Source organism: Bos indicus, chromosome 21, assembly GCF_029378745.1.
Source record: "Bos indicus isolate NIAB-ARS_2022 breed Sahiwal x Tharparkar chromosome 21, NIAB-ARS_B.indTharparkar_mat_pri_1.0, whole genome shotgun sequence".
NCBI classification, from domain to species: domain Eukaryota; kingdom Metazoa; phylum Chordata; class Mammalia; order Artiodactyla; family Bovidae; genus Bos; species Bos indicus.
The window spans coordinates 61,722,753-61,745,479 of NC_091780.1; the positions used below are offsets into that span (position 1 = coordinate 61,722,753).

Consider the following 22,727-nt stretch of genomic DNA (forward strand, 5'->3'; position numbering starts at 1 on the left):
TTATTCACTGGTTTTCAAAATTGAGTGGTTTCTTGCTATCCTCTGGAGGTGACCACTTAAGTTTTCTTACTGTTATAAACTCTTCGATTTACCCATTTTGTGTGTTTTAATCCATTATGGTTATTATCTTTATTGACTCAAATTGGATCATCTTTGGTTAGTGGTAGCATCTTCCAGGTTGACTCCCTAGACATATCTGACATAACTCTAGTAGTTTTTGATAGCGTTCTTGACATCTAGAAATGACGAGATCTTCCAAGATTATCTTGTATATTTCTAGCTCCAGACCTGAAATCAGTAATTTGTTCAAGGCGCCGTTTTAACAGGAAATAGTATTTCAAGAATACAGTTTGTGTACTAGGAATGCTCTTTGTTTGCTACTGTGTTGTTTCTTTTTCTCAGCTTTTCTTTTTGTGAATAGGGCTTGGGAATACAGAGGTATATATCTGTGTGTGTTTATATATATATATATTCTTTCTGTAAAAGAGAAAATTACCTTTTGAATTAAAAACGATACTTCCAAATACAATCCTGCCTCTTCTTTCATCTGCATCCCCTTCCATATTTGAATCCTGTTTTTTAAGGACACAGCAATGGTAGAATTAAAACATCACATAATTATTCATTTGCATTATTCCATGTCTGCCTATAATATCCCTAGTTAACAAAACCAAGGATCATCACAATATGAGCGAAAGTTGATTTTTTTCAGCTTGTTTTCCTGTTTTTTGCAGTTGTACTATGTCTGCATTGTCAGAACATATACCTATTATATACTCTATCATCTCCTTTATAACCCTTGTTGAGACTCAGTTCTGCAAATAATTATCTATTTACTGCTCACTGTTAGTTCTTACAGTGATGTTTCTTTAGTCATTTGGTGTATCTGAGACTTGCTTTCTAGTAGATTCTTACTCCTTTCCCTCATTTCTATGTTGATAACACTTTGAAGTCTTTAGACTTGAAATTTAATTGAGTATAGAGTCTTTGGTTCGTATTTTCATTCCTTGAGTCTTAAATATGTTACTTCCCTTTTTTCCTGGCATAAAGTGTTGCTGTCAATGTGATGACAATGTGATTTTACTTTCCTTGCAGAATATCTTCTTTTTGGCCTGGAAGCACAAAGAATATTTTCTTTTATTGTTAATTTCAGTAATTTTACCAGACTAGGTTGTATCTTAGAGCTGATCATCCTGGGTTGATTAGTATGTGGGTGTGATCTTTCATTTTGTAGTTTCACATTTTTTTTTTTAAAGTTCAGGAATCTTCTCTAATTAAATCATTTAGACTGTCTTGAATGCTGTAAGGAAATTAATAGGAGATTACTCTGGTGGTTTGATAAAGTTGATAAAATTTAGAAGGCATTCCTTTTAGTATTTGATAATACTGTGTGTTTTAGTTATTATACTCAATCTGTTTAACTGTAGTTGTCAAAATCACCTTTTTTTGGTGTTTCGAATATGGGCTATTATGGTTGCACTGAAATTCCATTCAGGAAACTCTTTTTAATGATTACAAACACATTAAGAGAATTGATTGGTACGAAGAAATAACAAGCACATTCATTTATTTTGAAGTTTTTTTGTTAACTTAGGATATAGACAATGAAGATATATATCAGTACTCTGTCAGGAAAAGTTAAATTTAAAAATTTCCCAATAAATTAATAAAGAGCATTTGCATAAATGGAGTTTGTGTATGTAGAATGATAGTGGGTAGATACTTGCTTAAATTTTCCAGTCTAATGTGGTGTGTATGTGTTTAGAATATCCAGGCTCAAAACAAAACTACTTACGTAAATTGTCAAATTTTAACAGACATCGTTTATCTGAATAGCCATTTCAGATGTTGCAGACTACCTTACAGCTTTTATCAATCTCTTTCTTTACTATATCTATAATATAGTTTTAAGGAACTATAGAATCCTGAAAACTGTTTGTTTTAAATATTTTTCAATTAATAGATTAAAATAGGTTATTCTTAAGAGTTTGAAATTACATACCACCTCCATACACTGTTAGCATTAAATAGCATTTTTAGTCATTGATGATTTATACCACTGGAACTTTAAATATTTTCTAGCAAGTAATTGCATGGATCATGTTGCTTATTGCTTCCTCTTCCAAGTTAAGAGATAAATAGAATTGAGCACTTATGAGTCCTTTATTTAAAGTTTGGAGTAAGTAGGAATTTGAATAGCATCTTTGCATAGAAAGCTTTCCTCAGTGAAAACATTGTCAACTTTTCCAGGATTATAATTTTGAGTGTTGCTTTGTTTTATAGTGAAAATGCCTCGTGTAAAAGCAGCTCAGGCTGGAAGACAGGGCCCTGCAAAGAGACGTCTTGCAGAACATTTTGCAGCCGGAGAGATAATCACTGATATGAACAAAAAGGAATGGAAACTGGGGTCTCCCATTGGCCAAGGTGGCTTTGGTTGTATATATCTTGGTAAGTATTCTACTACTTCTGATTGTCAGTCCAAAGATTTACAAGTTTGTTATCAAAATATTTCCTTAATTGCAGGTTTTACAGGATGCTCCTAATAGTCTACGTCAACATAATATTATTAGGCAAAAGTACCTCTCTGACGTGGGAGTGGAGAAGACGGTTGATTTAATCACAGTAGAAATAGAGGATAAGACATCTCTAGTGTTGCCCGTAGTGAGCATAGGCTTTATATTTCATAGATATTCTATATGATGTTAATCTCCTTTGAGACCCCAAAAAAGCCATATCTTTCTTTCCCCACCTCCACCCAATTAGGATACATTCCGTTTGTTTAGTGTAATTTGGAGATTTTTTCATATCTTTAATAGGTATGGATATTTTTTCTTTCTCTGCAGCCTTAATAGTCATCATGGTGGAATTTAAGAGAATGACCTAAAAATTGCATATTAAGTCTGAAATGTGCTATTTAATTAGCACATTATTTAAATTTTAGGGGACCCATTGTGGAACCCTGAGATACTATAAGTTAGCTAATTTGTTCATTTGAAAAACATTTTACCTGATTGCTTCTAAAGCTGTTTCTCTTAGAATATTAGTATTGATACAGTGCATTTAATGATTGCTTTTGATATTTCTCTCTGACTTTTCTATTATATATTCTTACTCCTCTAAACTTTATTTATTAAATTTCTGTATGAGGTTTATAAAATCTTGTTTTTAAAAACTTTCTTTTTCTTTCAAGCAACATCTTCCTGACAATACTACTATTAATACTAGATTAGCATCGTGTGAAAACTTGTTAGAAGTGCACACTCGAGTCCCACCCCAGACCCACGAATCAGCAGCTACAGGGAGAAGGTATATCCCTGTGACTGAAAAAGCCCTGCAGGTGGTGCAGGTAGATGCCTGGGAAAGTTTGAGAACCGCTGACATAGATGAAAGAGCAGCTGCTCTTAGTCAAGAGGGGTCTAACTCAGCCAGGACCAATGAGTTGTAGTTGGTTAGCTGCAGTCTCTAGAGGTATGTTCATGAAACATAGTTTGAAAACCAGCACTTTACTGTATTTTATAAATACTGTGTCTCTAGATCAGTGGCACCTGTCTTAGGGGAAATAAATTGTTCCTTTAGTTTTATTCAGAACCAAACCCATCCCAGGGACCTAGACTATCTGACTTAAACTGAAAGCCTTCCTAAGTCATGAAAGGTTAGTAGCTGTAGCTAGCCAGGTCTGTATTTTTGACAATTCTGTAAGCTCGCTCTACTGCAGAATGTGTATACTGAAGACTTCCTATGTTAGGAATGGGAACTTATCTTAAAGCAAGTAAATTCTTCACTTTGTGTTAGTTAAGTTGCTTTTGGCAAATTTGCAACTTGCTTTGCATGTGTGCCACCTGTTTTATCTGTATTGGTATTTCTCATCAGAAAGTGCCATCTAATAGTATTTTTAATAATCAATGGTTTGACAGATTTCTGTAATAAAGCTTTCACTGTTTAAAAACTAGATTGATCTGGAAAAGGAGTTTGCTTCAGTATTGCAGCCTCCACTTTATCTCTCTCTGCCCACTGACCCCAAAACAGCCATTTTCAACATCACCAGCAGTTTCTGCTAAAAGACTGCTTTTTTGTTTAGATGCTTCCTGCAGCGTTTGATACGGTTCACCTTCTCCTCATAAACACGGCTCCCGTTGTCTTTCATAATACACACCTTCACCTGTGGTCTTCCTCCTACCTCTTGACGTGCTCAGTCGTCTTTGTAGCTACCTCGGTGCTCTCAGCTCACTTTGCCTTCTGTGTAGTCTCTTTGAGTGATCTCATCGAGTCTCTTGGCTTCTGTTGTCTCTTTTTGTTGATTTCCATATCTTTTATTAGTAGCCAAGGACTTACTTGGTCCCTTGAGTCCAAGCCCATAGTCAGTAGCCTACAAGGGATCTCTGGATGACCCACAGGCATGTCTAAAATGTATATCATCCTCTTCCATCTTGTGATTCTGTCAGGATCAAGAGAGGATGATCTGATTGAATGACACCCCTCAAGCAAGATACTGGAAAGCATTCTCAAGTGTTATTACTCTAATCTTCCTGGTATTTCAGCTGGTGCTGTTGCTTCAGCTATGAGACTTCTCAGATACATTCATTTCTCCCTCTCTTTTGCTGGTTCTGCCTGGGTTCAGGTCATTTTCACGTCTTGTCTGGATTCTCACTATAGCAGTGAATTTTCTCTGCTCAGCCCTGCCCTCTTGCATCCTGTTATTCACATTGTAGCTTGAGTGATCTACTCTGTTTATTTGATGCTTCTCCGATGGCTCCCCCAGGGACCTTAGGATGAAGTGCCAGACTTTGAGAATGGCATCCCAGGCCTTCCACGCAGTCTGGTCCCTATGTAACTTTTTTCTTCATCCCTTTTATTTCCTCAGAATCTATCTTTGACTAGCATGCTGCCCTTTGCCTCTTGATCTTTGTAGGTGATGTTTCTTTTGCTTTATTTTTCCAAAGCTGACCTTAGGGCAGGTGGTATCTGATTACAATGCTCCTCTGTTAACCCTTTCATAGTGTGTTTCACACTGCACTGAAATTTTGTTTTTCTCAAAATAAATATGTCCTCCTTGGCAGTGAAACAACTCTTCTTATTGTTTCCTGGTATCTGGCATATTTTTCAGTATATGTTTGAATGAATTATTGAACTTCCCTTTCCCCCTTTGAATTGTGCAGTATTTTTGGGATACTATCCTCATTTTAACACTTTGTGCATTAAATCCTTATTTTAAAAAATTTAACTTTGCTCTGTTATTAATTCAGCGTCTGGGTGATGTAGTCACCCAGCAGGAGTGTTCCTTAAGGAGCCCAGACCTCTTTTGCCCATTTAGCCATTTGTATGGCTTGGTGTTCCTTCTGTTGTCTGAAGTATTTTAGCTACAGCCTTTTCACAGTACTGCTGCTTTCCAGCTGATTGGTGTCTTCTCCGTTTCCTTTGCCTGTCCCTCCGCATCTCTTCAGCTTCTTATGTGAGAATGCCTTAGGGCCCAGTCCTAGGACTTCTTCTTTCCTCTGTCTATACTCATTCCCTAGGGGCCCTTCCAGTTTCATGACTTTGAATGAATAGCATTTCTGTGTTGACTCTCAAATTTCTTTATCCAACTTGGACCACTCTTCTGAACTCAGGACTTGTACGTCAGCTGCCTGTTTAACACCTGAACTTGGATGTTTAATAAGCATCTCAAACTTAAGAGACCCCAAAACACCAGCTCCTCCTGCAGTTTTCTGTCATAGCAAGTAGCAACTTCCTCTTTCTGGTTGCTCAGGCCAAAAACCTGGAGTCATCCTGGCCTCTCCCCTCCACCCCGCCTTACCCTCTGCATCTAATTCATCAGCAAATCTTGTTGGCTCTTCTTTGAAAATATGTCCACAATCCGACCACTTACCACCGCCTTGTGTGCTGCTGCTCTGGTTCACGCTGCTACCATTCCTCACCCAGCGTATTCTGATAGCCTAACTAACTCTCTGCTCTGCTCTTACTGTCCACCCTCCGTTCTCCACAAAGCCACTCGCAGAATTCTTTAGAAAATCAGTCTGAGCTTACCATTTCTCTTCTCCAGCTTCCAGTGGCTCGCCGTTGCATTCATAGCCACAGCTTTAGGTCGCCTGTCTTTGTATTTGTTCTCTGCTGCTTTTCTGATCTGTGCTCTGTTACTTTGCACCTCACTTGTTCTTCTCCGGGCACATGTAGGCCTTTGCACTGGACTGCCTGGAATGTTCTCCCAGATTATTTCCATGGCTCCGTCCCTCACTGTCTCCAGACCATTGCTCTAGTGACACCCTGTCACTGAGTTTCCTTTTACTAACTTGCAACTCTCTACCTTCCTTTCCTGCTTAATTTTTCTTTCTCTTGCACTTACTGCCATCAAATATACTTTATATTTTAATCGTTGTCTGTGTCCAACTACTGAAATGTTAGCATCATAAAAGTAGAGATTGTTTGCTCCTGTTCATTGCTAAATCAGTTTCATAGAAACTGGCATGTAATAGCTATCTGGTAAAAAAATATGTGTTTAATGAGCATGGCAAACCTTATTTTCCTAATTCAGCATTTTAGGGCAACTATGCTTCTTATTTGCACAAAATAATACGACAGCCACATTAAAATTACTCTGGATGGCATTTCAAAGGTCTAGTGCCAATATCCTGAGCCACTGTTCTAGAGAAGTTACCTTTACCCCAAACGAGTGCTTTTTAGAACTTTAGCTCCCTCTCTTCTTACCTTCCTAATGCTACTTCTTAAAAGGATTCCCTAGTTTGTTAAATTTAAGAAATTGTATTAGTTATCATCCTCTTGGGAATTCAGAGCATATATTAGCATATCAAAGACCAGGAGTACTTTTGAATTAAAGAAATCTTTAACTCAGTTTTCCATACTTAATTGATGATCACATTGAAAATAGCAGCAATTGTAAGATGACTTCCAATTTCAGACATGTTAAATTGTGGGAAAAAAGTCTTAAAATTGATGGAAATAGGCAGTAATGATATCCTGAGACACATATTTGGGAACTGAAATTTATTCTACCAAAAGGTTATAGATATACAGATCTAAATATTAATAAAGGGTTAGTAAAAGGCTATAATAGTGCTACTTCTTGTTCTGATATCATATATGTCACTTTTTCAAACAGCTGATATGAATTCTTCAAAATCCGTGGGCAACGATGCACCCTGTGTTGTAAAAGTGGTAAGGAAATGTTTCTAGCTGATTTTTTTCTTTTCTGTTGATTTAGTTGTATTTATTTTGTAAAACATTCTTTTTAATAACTAGAATTAATTAAACCATAAGGTACTGCATTTTTAATAATGATTCATAATTATTAAGTGAGACCAAACATAGCTTTATAGTTCTAAATAATTTGAATTCAGAAGCTCTCTCCCCTCTCTTGCATTTAGTGGCACTAGTATTTGTGGGAAAGGAGTGAAGGCTGGAGGCTTGTGGGTGTGGGGTAGGGACACTCAGCTCCTTCATTTTATTTCAGCTATATTCATAGTAGATGAGATGCTTCTTTATATCCTACAAGATGATACTACTTTAATGAGCTTTATTGTATTTTGTCATGCATTTGCTTCTGAACTTACACTTGGTCAGTTTTTCTTTTTATTTCCCGTTATCTTTCCTTCCCCTTTCATTTTAGGAAATAGTTATTTATTTGTGGTCACTTTGAAACTTCTTTTTGCTACCCTGATGTTGAAATTAGTTTGTAATGGGTAAAGGCAGACAATATCTTGTCTAACATAGACATACTCTGAATAGCCAGGTCAATTTATATATTGGCACTAACAAGCATTTTAACTACTATTTGTTAGTAAGTGAAGGTGTATGCGTATGCATCTTTTTGCTTACCAGCATTTGTAACTCCCCTCTCAAAATTCTTCATTGTGTGTAAAGAACACGTTTTTGTTAAATAGAAGAAGTAACAGGGTCTCTTATTTGGGCAGATTACCACAAAGTCCCCCCAGCGCTGCTTTTTTCCCTAAAGGCTACAGATTTCTGGAATTAGAATTACCTCAAGGTTTTTTGATTGATTTATTTTACTGTCTTTTTTTTAAAAAAAGAATATATTTGATCTCGTTTGAGTTAATAACTCTTGGATCTGAGTTGTTTTTTGATTGTGTTCACCAAGTTTTTATTCACGTATAGTTTTTATAAGGAAATAGATATGAAATAAACAATTTGAATCCTTTTTGACAAGTGCATATGCCTGTATAATCCTACCTCTGTTAAAATACAGAGCATTTCTATCGTTCCCAAAAGATTCTGGTGTCATTTTCTGATCACCGTGGAGGAAACCACTTGTCTGAGTTTCCTTCCTCCCTGTGGATTGTTTCTAGAATGTCCTATAAATGGTATTTATGCAGTACATTCTGTTTTGCCTCTTACTACTTATGCTCAGCATAGTGTTTTAAAGGCTCGGGTATCTTGTTGGCATCTCAGTTGCTTGGTCAGTCTTTATGTCGTAGTATTATACGGTAGCTATATTAGACTTAGTTTTCTATTTCCTGTTGATAGACGTTTGGATTGTTTCCAGTTTTGGGCTCTTATAAGTAGACCTTCTGTAAATACTCTGGTCACTGTTTTTCTTGGATCAGTACCTAGAATTACTGGTTTATAGGGAAGGTGCATATTTAAATTTATAAGAAAGTACTAGCCAGATTTCGAAAGTGGTTGTTACTATTTTACACAGCCACCAGTAACATGTGAGAATTCCAGCTGCTCTGTGTCCCCTTTAACACTTGGAATTGTCAGGTATGTTGTTGGTTTGTTGGGACTGTGATATCAGAAATGTAGTAGTGTCTTCATAGTTTTAGCTTATATTTACTTGCTGACTGGTTGTGAGCACTTGTGCATTATGATTATTGACAATTTATGTATTTTCCTTTGTGGAGCCTCTTCAGTCTTCTGTGGTCTTCTGGTACCGCCCTTCCCCCTCTTTTTGTTAATAACTAGTTTTGCTTTTTATAATTCAGTGTAAGAGTTATTCTGCATACAAGTCCTTTCTTAAATACATGTGTTGTAAATCTTTTCTCATAGTTTGCGGTTTGCCTGTTTATTTTCTGAATACTTTTTCTGCATCTTTTGAGATGAATCGTAGGATTTTCTTCTTTTATTTTGTTAATGTGGCATTTATATTGATTGATATTTGGATGGTAAACTGACTTTGTATTCTTATCAGACACTCCAGTTAGTTACGGTGTATTATGCTTTTTGCATAATGCTGGAATTGATGTGCTAATATTTCATTAAGGATTTTTGCATCTTTGTTCATGAGGGATATTGGTTGTTAATTTTTCCTAATATTCCTGCAATGAAAGCATCTCTCATCTCCTTGTGTGGTGTCGGTGTCAGGCTTCTTGGCGTACTGAGCTTGGTCTCCCCTTCTGGCCCCACAGCATCTCAAGTGTCCTGTCTTGGGGCTCATTTGCTTGTCTCCGGTCCTTTAGAAGTCACAGTCCTGTACTGCCTATTTTGTCAGATGTCTGAGGATAGTCATTTTCCTGTATTTTGTCCAGTGTTCATATTTGTTTACTGTGAGAGGGCTAATTGGATCCCAGCTATTCCGTCATGCCCGTGGGTGGAAGCAACGTGGGTAACCTTAAAGTGAGTGTGGTTGGTTTGTTTCCCCTGCCATTTCACTTTTCTTTATGCCTTTTCGTTTTGGATTTTTCTTCCTTCTCATGTATTAAATTCCTTTGAAATACTTAGTTTGCTGCTATGTCAGAGGAACAAAAGTTTGTACTATTAAATTGGGTCATTTGCATTGAATTTGCATGGAATATTATCTGCATTTGTCTTTGATACGACAAATTAAAATATTAAAATCTATGGGTAAGATGAGTTTCTTCTTAGGATCTTTAAATAGTTTCCACTGTGGGAAAAAAACAAGTCCCCTTATGAACTTGTCATAATAGTGGGGTTCAGAAAATACGGTTGCCTCTGACCACCAGGCGGCTGCTTTACCTGCACGGTTATCTCCAGGTCTCAGAGGAAAGTGCCTGAGCCACGGCTTGTAGGTGGGGCTGCTGTGTAACCATGTCTCTTTTTCTTCTGTGTAACCTTAGCTTCTTTAAAGTATGTTTTATTTTAGGCTTACAATATTCTTCACTGTGAGTAGTTCTAAGAATTTTATTTGTTAGTCAGTGTCTTTTTTGCTTACAGAATTATGAAAGAAAATGGGCAGAAACAAGTATATCCTCACTGCTTAAGGTAGCAAATTACATTTCTAAGTTAAAAGCCATTTGTCATCACCCCTGGTTCAGGCCTCTGTCTCCTGTCTCCTAATTTGGTTCCACTCCCATTCGCCCATATTACGTCTTCCCTTTATAATTAGGGCGATGATCAATATTCAGCTGATTTCTCTCTTGCATTTAATATTTCAGTAACATTTTCAATGTCCTGGTTTGTCTGTGATCCTGGAAGAATGCCATAAGCAAAATAATGTTGACTTTTTTTCCCTCTCTAAGAGCTGGTTTAGTGATTGCTGTTGGTCGTCTTCCCTCATACCTGTCTTTCCTGAACTCCGTTAAACCGCGGGAGGCCCGTTCTGTATATTTCCATCTGTTTTACAATTTCACTTGGTGATATCCTTCTCATGGCACTACTTGTTTTAGTTTTTAGGTGTTAATTTTATCTCCCCAACTAGATTTTAAGGACCTTGTTTTAAAATTTGTTTTCTTTATGCCGCCCTTAAATGCCTGTTTTATTCTTTTCAAAACTTTTTGGCCATAATTGCTTACCACCTTGTAACTTCCTGATGCACCTATTTCTGTTTCTTGTCTGTGCCTTCTAGCGTAGGCCTGTCTGTGATTTGTCTTGTGATAGGCAGCGCCATAGCTCTGTTCATTACTTATCTACAGTTCTTTTATTCTCATAGAGCTTTGTAGAAGTCAGAATGATTCATCAAATACAAACATGTGAAATGACTATCACCTCTTTCCAGTATTAAGATCAGAACTGTTTATGAACATTTGCTTGTTAAACATCAGGAGCTATTAAATACCATTTTTTTCAAAGAACAAGTCCTATTCTTTGGGGGAAACTTCGTAATTAATTACCCAAAAAAGCAAGATATAAAACTATAATACACAGGTAATTGTATAAAATAGCTATATATAGAAAGAAAATATAGTATTTCCAGATTTTCTAAAGTGAATTGGTATTTTATCTTTAGAGAAAGAAAAAAATTATTTAAGAAATAAAGGCAAATTGATTTTTAATGTGAAATTAGACTTAATAATTTAATAGCATATCAAATCAAACAGTGGTTTCAGCTCTGGTTACACAGGATAATTACAATCTCCAAGTGCAGGGCTGGGTTATCGGTATTTTTAGTAAAGTCTCCTCAAGAAATTCTGTTATACATCAAGGTTGAGAGCCACTGGTGGGGTCTGGCGCCTAGAGCACCGTAGTTCTGAAGTCTTCAGTGGGATCCTGTGCTCATGCCCGTGCTTATCTTTGCCTGGTATCCTTTTATTCCCTGGGGGCACCAGGTACCCTGTGCTTCTGGTAGGGTTTCCGTCTCCGTGTGGAAGCCTGGTTGGAACATTTGATTACTGCACTCGCAGTGTTAACGGGTGTGCACAAGAGCTCCAAATACTAATCCATGCATTTCTTACATTTGGTCTTGAAGTGAAGTAACGACTAACACATTTAAGACAGATGTTTAGGTATATGCTAGGTATAGTCTCCAGAGAAGGCGATGGCACCCCACTCCAGTACTCTTGCCTGGCAAATCTCATGGACGGAGGAGCCTGGTGGGCTACAGTCCATGGGGTCGCTAAGAGTCGGACACGACTGAGCGACTTCACTTTCACTTTTCACTTTCATGCATTGGAGAAGGCAATGGCAACCCACTCCAGTGTTCTTGCCTGGAGAATCCCAGGGATGGGGGAGCCTGGTGGGCTGCCGTCTGTGGGGTCGCACAGAGTCGGACACGACTGAAGTGACTCAGCAGCAGCAGCAGCAGCAGGTATAGTCTCTGTCCTCCTCAGTGACCGGGTCTGGTTCGCCCTTACTGACTTACGGGAGTGGTCCTGGACTCATGGTGCTAGGGCACTGGTGATGGAGACCTGAGAGGCACTCTCTGTATTTTATTTCAGGAAAGTAAACGTGTAGAGAGAAATGGTAAATTGGATAATGCAAGGAGAAAAACGTCTTTTTGTGTATTTAAAAAAAAAAATACTTATTTATTTGTATGGGGTCTTAGTTGTGGCACTCTCGCTCTTTTGGTGTGGCAGGCAAGTTTCTCTCTAGTCATGGTGCCTGGGCTTAGTTGCCTGTCAGCATGTGGGATCTTAGTTCCCTGACCAGGGATTGAACCCATGTCCCCTGCACTGCAAGGTGGATTCTTAACCACTGAACCACCAGGGAAGTCCCTCCTTTTGTGTTTCCTTGTTAACAGATTGTATAATGGATTACTTCATTCAGTCCCCCTTTGTGGTCATGTCAGTGAGCTAGTAGCAGAACTGGGGTAGAGGTCAGGCTTTGGGATCTTATATTCTAACAGTTCTTTATGTTATAGTCTGTTGCCAGCATGTACTAATAGATATCTGTAGTCTGAAGTTCTCTGGAAAGAAGGTGAAGACTGATGTTTAATTTCCTACACTGATGTTATGAGAAGTGACCTGAATTTTCAATTCATATATCATAATTTTTTGGTAGGAAGGAGAAACTTTATACAGCTTCATTTTTAAATGGCAGCCAGTTGCTTTTAGATGGTGCCGTTGAAATATATCACATTTTAATTTTTTTTCTGTTGTCATCTTCATTTTGACACTTAGAAGTCTTAAAGAAACGTTTAGTGATATTCTAGTTAAAATGTCAGTCCCAATTTCTTTTCTAAATCTTGGCTATTATAGAGTTGGCAAAGTATTTTAGATTTGAAGTATGTTAATAAAATTTTTAGTTATGAGTTAAGGTATTTTCTTCAACAGAAATAGCTAGCTTTGGCTGGAGTGCAGTGCCAAGGAAGTAGGTCCTTTATTTTGTTATAATGGAATTTTATTGAATTAGAAAAAAGGATGAAATGAGATCAAAGAGTCTTTATTGTAATGGGACTTTCAATATAATAGCTTGATTTATATAGGTTGATTCTTATTATTATAAGTTTAATAAATTATTGCCTGAAGGAAAGCTTGAAAATTAAAGTTGATATGACATAGGTTGAAACTGAATAAATCAGAATTTTATACAGATGGTAATAAGCCAGGAATGTGTCTTAGGAAACTCCTTTCAAACCTGAGTTATGAGCTACTCTAAAAGTTAGCCTTTGGGGAGATGCTTCCCAAAATTCCTCTCCTGAATTTCCATTTCTTACACTGAATCTGTTACTCCTCCTGCAGGCCTGTTCTCAGCCATGGGCTCTAAGCATTCACAAGTGTCTGTCTAGCTCCCATTGCTGCAAGGAAAAGAACTACAGGTTATGGCAAAACTTGCGGTTGTGAGTCCACAAGGTAGTGATTTGGCACACCTTAGTATACTGGTCAGTTTCTACTTCTTAATACATGGTGTACAGCCCGTGTGTACCAGTCTCTTCCAAAGCTTGCCTGTAACAAATAAGGCTAGCTTATTTTCCAGTTCTGATCCCAGTGTTATGTATGTTGCTCTTTTGCTGTGGAATACTTACTCTTAGTGGCTACTGCCTGACTCTGCATATTGTCTAATCAATCTTCCTGTAAGTACTTTAACTAGGGATTTCTATTCTTCTGAATAACAGGAAATCTGAGATAATAAACTGTGTATTTAGACTAGTTTTGTTTAAACTTTAAGGAGCAAAATTAACTTCTCTGACAGTGAGAGTATCTTGAATAAAGAAAACGTGAACATATATTAAGTATTTGCATATTTGTGGAAATCTACATATTTCTTCAAATTCTCTCTCTGATAAGGTAGTAGACTTCTCTTACCGCTTCTTCTAATGCTCCACTGACCCTGAAACTCCAGTTACACAGACATTCTGACTGAAATAACTTTCTTCCTGAACTTCTCCAAAAGAAAACAGCCCTAAAATTAGTTTAGAAATATTAGCCTCCTTATTTGAAAATTTGATACTTTTCAAAATTTTTTAGACTGTTAATAATTAAGATAATATCAACATAAACTATCAAACATTAAATACTGATCAGTTTTATTAGACAAAATTTACTATTTAGAAAGTTCACAAAATTATGTTTCCCACCATCCCAGATTTATTTAGCTAGGCAAAACTCCCAACAGGCTGATGTTTCTTATTTTTCAAGTACTTTTTTATGAATATAAGCCTCTTTACAAATAATTTTAACTGTTCATATCCCTTAAAATAAGAAATGAGTATTATAGTACACTAACATTGGTGGAAAACAGTGTTTGTTGAGCCTCATTTCCTTCTGAACTTTAAATTATCATGCGGGGAATAAATTGTAGGCTTCCCTCCTTCAAAATCATAGGAATGAAGACAAAGGATCTAGTCACCTGGACATGCTTGCTTGCTCTGGGGTTCCAGAACACTTGTCTTTGTGATAAGATTGGTTTCCTGCCAGTTTTGGTGTTGGATATAACTGTGATGAGAAATTGGAAAGGAATGGGATTTTGCCACTAATGGGTTAAATCAGGTGTTGAAATTTTTGTTAAATCTCAGAAATAATCTTGTAGCCCCTTGGTGAAACAGTTAACATGGTTGCTGATCTTTGCTTAAGAGACAGTTTAATAATGGTGAAAATAAGGTTAAAAAGTTTTCTTAAATTTCTGCAAAGATTAGGCTGTATATCTGATTTTGTATCGTTTACCACATGTAGAAATGAACCCTGAGAAATACAAGACTTATGGACTCTTCTGAGACTATCTGAAACATATTCAAGCGTTTTACTTAATCTCAAACATAGTTTATAAACTGAAATATCAAAATCATACTGTTGGAAGAGGGCTTCCTAGGTGGCTCAGATGGTAAAGAATCCGCCTACAATGCAGGAAACCCAGGTTCGGTTCCTGGGTTGGGAAGATCCCCTGAAGAAGGGAATGGCTGCTCACTCTAGTATTCTTGTCTGGATAATTCCATGGACAAAGGAGCCTGTTGGGGGAACAGTCCATGGAGTCACAAAGAGTTTGAAAAGAAAAATTGATGTATTAGTGTTTTTTGAAGGTTCATTGAAAATTACTCAGTAATTTTAACTACTGTGTGTACTAACGAACTCTTTTATTTTAAGGAACCCAGTGATAATGGACCTCTTTTTACTGAATTAAAGTTCTACCAGCGAGCTGCCAAACCAGAACAAAGTAAGAAACACAGTACCCAATACAGTACACGTGTGTGTGCGCTTTTAAAGTGACCGCTGGCTTTGTTTTTTGTTTTAAGCCAAGATGAGAGCAGTATGGTTTTGTTATTTTTTACTTTACAGATTGTATTTATTGAGATTTGTGTGAAAGAATTTTGATCTCTTAATGGATTTGCTATGATAAGATTTCACTTATGTTGATAATACAGAGTTAATAAATAATATATGATTTAGGACATAGTGTTAAAAACTGAGAGTTAGCCCTAACCCATGAGAATGGCTCAGGGATCTCCAAACCTTCTTTTGAGTGTTTTCCTAAGTTCTGGAGACCATGACTTGCAGGGTTGCCGTCACGAGGAACTAGAACAGACCGCCAAGGGAGAGGGCAAGGTCTCTTCCCACTGCCCGATCCTGCCTGTCCTCCTGTCCCCTTCCCCTGTCCCATACCCTCTCAGATCCAGGGAGTCTCCTGGTAGGCTGGTATTGGGTTTGGGAATCTTTCTAGAGGCTCTGTCTCTCCTCGAGCTTGATTTCCTGGCTGAGGACCTTTAGAATGAGGCAAAAAGTAAGACTCTGTGGAAACAAGTAAACACTTAGGTAATTGGAGATATTAATCTTAATGGCAGTACTGTGGTTTGACTTTAAAAAAAAATGTCTTTTGCAGATTTTTCATTTTAAGACAACATTTAGGGCAGGATAGCACAATTTTGTAGGTTGATAAAAATGTTTCAGTTGTAAAGTACTTTTCATTTATTGGTTATTATGTACTGTTCACTTATTTTTTGTGAATTAAGGTGGAATCTTACGCATTCTGTTCTTGAAGATATAAAAACCTGCTTATGTATAACAAAACTGAAATCACAAGCATGTGTTTTAACTTGTAGTTCAAAAATGGATCCGTACCCATAAACTGAAGTACCTGGGTGTCCCTAAGTATTGGGGGTCTGGTCTACATGACAAAAATGGAAAAAGGTAAAAACATGTGTGTTTTGTTTTTCTCCTCCCATTTTGAGCATTTATTGTTCAGTTTGATTAGTCAAGAGTTATGTACTGAGCACCTACCTGCAGTACTGCTCAGCCTTCACCTGGGTTGTGTGGAGTGTCTCCTGCCGAGATGAACACAGTGTTCTCTCTCGTCTGGGGGGCTTGTCCCAAGTGGTAGCAGCTGCCTGGAACCCAGCTGACGAGTAGGAACACAAAGCCAAAAGTGCCTGTGTTTTTGTTTTTTGTTTTTTCCCCTTAATAATGAATAAGCAAAGAGAAAACCTCATGTTGCTTATGTCAAAGGGAGCCCTCGGGCTTCAACATGGCATTTCCTGTTAGAGACATCAGCATAATCTGCCCGCCTTGATGAGGTTTCAGTCTAGCTGATGAGAAAAGCAAAGTTGTTTGAAACAACCAGAGACCAGTTTAAGTGCCAAATTGTGGGATTCTGCCTCGTGTGTGTCTTAGGAATTCAGAGAGGAGAGGACATTGTTGGCAGAGTTGAGTTGGAGGAAACCTCCAATGCTTTTGATGCATAATTGACACTTTAAAAAATATTTGATTGAATGAATAGAGTGTCATTCAGCAGTGCTGGTAGCTGAGATTCGGAGAGTCGTTTTGGTTGGAACTGGGATGTACTGGTTAGGATGCTCTCAGCTGCAGGTAAAGATAAAACTGACTCAGCTCTCTTTAAGTCACCATCAGGTGCCCCGGTTCCTTTATCTTGGCTTTGTTCTCTGTTAATTCTCCATTGTGCAGTCTCACGGTGACTGCCCATTTCTAGACTTCCCATGCAGACAGTCCCCCACAGCAGAAAATAGGGTTGCTTCGCATGAGTTTCAGTTTCCTGGCAGGGAAACCATTCCCAGGGGTCTTGTGCCCGGCATTCCTCCATGTTTTCTTTGTTGGAGTTTTATCAGTGCTCATTCTTAAACCAGCCACTGGCAAGCGCAGAGTGGTCACAGCGATGAGACAGGGGAGAGGACAGAGAGCCTGAACCCGAGCGGGGCTCCGCCGGACAAGATGGAGATTAGAGGAGCTGCTGGTGGGCGGCCAGCGCTCTGCACTGGGAAGTTCTGATCCTGGAACCCAGGGAGCCCAGCAACTCCGGGGAATGGCCAGATAGTATTTTGTTATAGTTTTTTTGGGACAAGTTTCTGTAGTTTTCATGAAATTTTTTAGAGAAATAGTATAGAGCAGACTAGACACAGACACTTGGTTTCAAATCTGTGCTTTGCCCCTTAAAATGTGTGTGACTGGGTACGTTACTCCTTGTCTCCGTTACCACATCTGTGAAGCAGAGTAACACCTACCCACATAATAAAGAGTATTAAATGTAAAGCTGTTAAAATGTGTACGTGTTAGCTTTACTCTCAAGGGGGTCTTTAATCCCTTAAATATTAAGAACTGCTGGTTTAGAAAAGCACTGCAGACAAGGAGTAGCATCTCAAGCGGGGAATGACCTGAACACGGGCAGAGTAGGCTTCTGGCCTTCGGGGTGGCCTCGTGGCCATCTGTCTTTAACAAAGAAAGGGTGATTGCACACACATGAGAAAGAGAAGGAAATGACTTGGAGAAAGAGGCTGAGGCAGGTAATGAAGACACGGGAGAAAGGGCTGTTTGGAGCCTGTGTGCGATAGGTGGCTGGAAGCTACTGCAGGTGCTTACGCAAGGAACAGACACGTTTGACGTACAGCTGACCCCCCATTGACTCCTGGTGACCTTACCACTGAGCCCGTGTCTTTTGTGACGTAGAGTTGGCTGCAGATATCTTCTGAATGGGAAGGTACATCACCCGTAAGGTAATGATTTACTTTTTAGGTTGAAGCTCTTAAGAAATAATCATTTTAGTTCTTACAAAAGTAAAAAAAAAAAGTAAGACTCCTTCCCGCCCTCCTCCCCTGCCAGAAATCCTTACTTCCTCCTGTAACTCATCTGAAGTGATGTGAATATAGTGCTTAGCACAGTGTTAGGCTCGTAAAAATGTTGGCTGCCTTCATTATTAAATCATTTATGCTGATTTATAGATTCCCATTATTTGCATTGTTGTATTCAAGTCCCTAGGAAAGTATACACCAGTGGTTTTACTTTAGAGAAGTTACTTGGAAGTAGCTTTTCTTTTAGTGCTCTGGTAGAAATAATTTTGTGGAAGAACGTGGTAGATTTCTGTGCAGTAGACAGAATCTTGCTTCATTTGATGTGGGTAGTTCAGACATGGTGAGAAGAGGGAGGAATTGTTGAGAGTAGTGGTGGGGTGATCTGTGAATAAAAACAGAGCTCCACGTCCTGTGATGTGTTAATAGATCTCCAGTAGAATTAAACTCCGTGTGCTTCAGCTCCCTTTCAGAGTGTCAGCAGAGGCTGTATTTTTTCATTACCTACACGTTATTTTATAATAATTACACAATCATATCACTCATTTGTAAAAACAAACACATCCGTGAGTCCTTGGTTTCCTCCCTCAACCTCTCAAAACCTATTGTACAGAGGAAATCAGGAAGTCAGCATCAGTGTTCCCTCTTTATTATGTTTGAGGTCGGTGTACTGAAGGTCTTAGAAAAATTAAGACATTTTGCCACTGACTAATTACATGACTTTGGACAAATAACTTTGCCTCTATAAATGTTAATTCTTTTATTAAAAGATGTTTAGAAGGATCTCTAATTCTTTTCCAGTTCAAGAATAGGTAGAATCTTGGATTTTTTATTTGGCATATTGCCTTTTAACTGTTAGCTCTTCCTTTTTCCTATAGAATTGTCATACTGTATTTTTATCTTAGAAACCTAAAATATGTAAGATTTTTGTGTCCTACTTATGTTTATTTATTTTGATATATTTAGTGTGATGGTCAAAAATGTGAATTCACCACTTCCTAGAGGACAAATGACCAATGATTAGTTTTCTTCTGCTGTAAAATGGGGCTCCTGGGGGTGCCTACCTCATCAGGGTGATGGGAGGTTTAAATGCACTGACATTAATACATCTAAAGTGCTTAGAATAGGGCCATTCTCCTATTTCAGTAAATGCCAGCTGTTGTTGTTACAGTGATTATTAATCTTTTTCCCATTAGAAAATAGCTTCATTTTGAGTGTTTGATACATCTTGGTTTTTTATTGATTTATCGAGTGGTTTAACTAGACAGCTCAGAATTTGGAAAACTATAAAGATAAAAGTGGTTCACAGAGCAAAAGATGAACCATGTCACTGCGACTAGGTGATGCTTTTCAGTGCCCTGAAGTACGCTGTATGCACAGCGTACAGAAACATATGTATGGTTATTGAGTCGTGGAGTTTGGGTGCTGGAAAAGACCTTAGAAAGCGCGAGGCCCTACTGGCTTGTTCGACACCTATGCAGATTGGGGCCCAACCAAGAAATGTGATTTGGCCAAGGTGACAGTTGGTTTTGTGGCAAAACTGAAAATCTCTATGTTTTTCTGGTACATTTACTATTCCCCAAATCTTGTCTGTCGAGTACTTAGTATACAATTCTTTTATACCATTTAAGCAGTTTTATTGCATTTAGCTTTTGTTACAGCATCTCTTGACAGTCTTGATTTTAACAGAATGTTAATACTGCTAAAATGTCCCTTAAAAATAGAGAACAGTCACAGACAGGAAGCTGATATCCAGAAGTATAAATTAACTTTAACTATGACAAAAATCAGTGATATCAGCCTTACTCAGATTATTTTATTATCTTTACTGTAAAGTGTCTGTTGTCTTCTTTCTGTGGGTGTTTTTTCCTTGCAATGAATGCTGTCTCACGTAACTTGTTGAGACCAGGAGGCCCCTAAGATAAAAGGCAAAACCAGTACAGCCCTTGCAGCTCTTGAGATTTTTCATTGGAAGAACTAATTTCAGATGTCTTTCTTTCCTTTCACTTTTTACTTTCTTACTAAACATTGCCTTGAAAAAAATTACTTTGAAAGGAGAGTAGTCATGGCAAAGTAGGTTTTCCTGAGTTACATTCTGTTCATTGACTTTTCTTGTTTGTCTTTAGTTACAGATTTATGATAATAGATCGCTTTGGGAGTGACCTTCAGAAAATATATGAAGCAAATGCCAAAAGATTTTCTCGGAAAACTGTCTTGCAGCTAAGCTTAAGAATTGTATGTGAGCTACATTCTTCTCGTTTTTAATCCAGTAAAGGCTAGTTGTGTTGACGCTTGGTCCTCTGCTGGTTGGTGTCAGGTACTGCATTAATTTATTGTATATGATGCTTTCATAGCTGGATATTCTGGAATATATTCATGAGCATGAGTATGTACACGGAGATATCAAGGCCTCAAATCTTCTTCTCAGCTACAAGAATCCTGACCAGGTAGTTTTATAACTTTAATTTCTACTGTTTAACCTGTTGTTTGAAAACAAATACAGTTGCTATGAACTTTTGAACCCATGCAGAAGTTTTACTTTTTGAAGTAGATATGGTAATAATAATATTTCTTCTTGACACTTTTATCTAGTTAACATTCTACATTTTTGATGCGATTTGTTGGCACTTTATCAAGTTGGCTATTTTGCCCTAAATAATATTCAGAAGAAGTACTTGTGATACAAAATGAATTTCAAATAGCTATTTGGGGGTGGAAGCTTAAAATTACATAGTGCACCAATGAATTATGTTTGCCTGTCTGCTTTGTCGTTTTTTTTATTTCCTTTGTTCAAGAAATCCATCAAATGTAAGTGTTCTGTTACTTGGAAAATTTGGTCTTTAACATGTTGATTATTGAAATCAATTGGTTTACAGAAATATCTTAGCTGTCTAAATTTGTATAGGGTTTGGAATTGAAATATGCATTTTTTTAAGCTTATTACATTCACTTTATAATTTTTACTTTTTAAGGAAAATAGAAAGGCTGATGTTATTATACCTTTATTTGGGTCAATTTAGTTGGAGTTAGAGGGGTTTATAATTTTCCTGAAGCTGACTCCATGATTTTGGTAAAAGTCAGGTTTCAGTTCAGTTCAGTCGCTCAGTCGTGTCCGACTCTTTGCGACCCCATAACCCGCAGCACACCAGGCCTCCCTGTCCATCACCAGCTCCTGGAGTCCACCCAAACCCACGTCCATAGAGTTGGTGATGCCATCCAACCATCTCATCCTCTGTCGTCCCCTTCTCCTCCTGCCCCCAATCACTCCCAGCATCAGGGTCTTTTCTAGTGAGTCAGCTCTTCACATGAGGTGGTCAAAGTATTGGAGTTTCAGCTTCAACATCAGTCCTTCCAATGAACACCCAGGACTGATGTCCTTTAGGATGGACTGGTTGGGTCTCCTTGCACTGCAAGGGACTCTCAAGAGTCTTCTCCAGCACAGGTTTAGTTGAAGTTGAAGTTGAAGTCTTCTCCAGCACATAGTTGGGCCTCTGTGTTTAATCCGTTTTATGTGTATTCTCACTTCTTAACTTGAGCTTGTATAAGAAAGGGACACTTGGGCACTTTAGGTGTGTTGAGTCAGTATACTGTACTTTTTTCTTCTTTGTCTTAGGCCTGACTTTGACTTCCTCTTGCTTAGCTTTCCCTTTCTCCTTTGGCTCCCCTTTCTTTTCCTGTCCTCCCCTTCCCTCTCTCTGTTATGGTGGCTGTAAGGAGCTATGTAGGTACCACAGAAGGAAGTTGCTGGTTAGAGCAGGCTAATGGAGAAGTCCTAAAGGCAGCCACAGAATTTCCAGGCAGCTTACTTTATTTGCATTTAGGTTAAAAATAAGCAAGCAAACAATACACAGCTAAGAACCTGAATGGTAAGGATTCCGTTAATTGAAGTAGACCAGACTTATGTTAATAAATACAAATATAATTTCTTTTTACAGTTGACTAAAACATGCTGCCTTTTGTTCAGGTGGAAATATTTTTGCAGCTTGGCTATCCTTTGGGCATATGCTTTGGATGGGATAATTTTTTTAGTATTAGATGTATGTGCTCAATCCAGACCCATATTTTTACTTCACTTCCCTCCTGTGACCAGATGCATACATCTGCAAGACAGTTACCTGGAGTTGGAGATGTAATATGTGGCTCTGGGACAGAGGAAAGCCAAATTTATTAGCTTTGTATGCTAATCAGATGTACATGTATATTCCCATAGATATGTGTATACATTATATTAAAATTTAGTTTTAATTATGAAGACTTGACTTTAACATATACTATTTAAATGTACCCAAGAGCCTCATCTAAAAGATCTTCAGGTCATCATTATAATCTTGAAAATATTTTTATGAAGTGAATCGATACTTGGTTATTCTATAAGTAAAGAGAGGAAAAGCTAACACGCCATGTGCCAGCTGAGTTAGCACTTGCACTCAGCGTGTGGCAGTTGTATCGCAACAAGTATTGATGGTTTACTCTGCTCAGTTTTGTTTTCGATGCCATAAGAAAAAGTGTATGATTTATGATCCTTGCTCAAATTGAGGAGACAAGATTATTACAAGTAAAGCACATACTTGCGTAAGGAAGTCAGGTGGTATTACCTGCACTGTAGCTACGTAGGTCATTTAATGTTTTTCTTTAA

General features: G+C 37.9%; 1 protein-coding gene across 10 annotated transcripts in view; it reads left to right on the forward strand.

Annotated features, from left to right (window-relative positions):
* VRK1 (VRK serine/threonine kinase 1) overlaps positions 1–22,727 on the forward strand; it is an 84,521-nt gene that overhangs the window by 31,901 nt on the left and 29,893 nt on the right. For 9 of the 10 annotated variants that reach the window (XM_070775664.1, XM_070775665.1, XM_070775669.1 and 6 more), the window contains 6 exons: positions 2,284–2,448; positions 7,115–7,170; positions 15,165–15,234; positions 16,118–16,205; positions 20,218–20,326; positions 20,446–20,538. In XM_070775664.1, the coding sequence (XP_070631765.1) occupies positions 2,284–2,448; positions 7,115–7,170; positions 15,165–15,234; positions 16,118–16,205; positions 20,218–20,326; positions 20,446–20,538 (581 nt within the window). Of the gene's footprint in view, positions 1–2,283; positions 2,449–3,190; positions 3,307–7,114; positions 7,171–15,164; positions 15,235–16,117; positions 16,206–20,217; positions 20,327–20,445; positions 20,539–22,727 lie in introns of those variants that run through there. The other variant, XM_070775674.1, reaches the window with a different exon arrangement.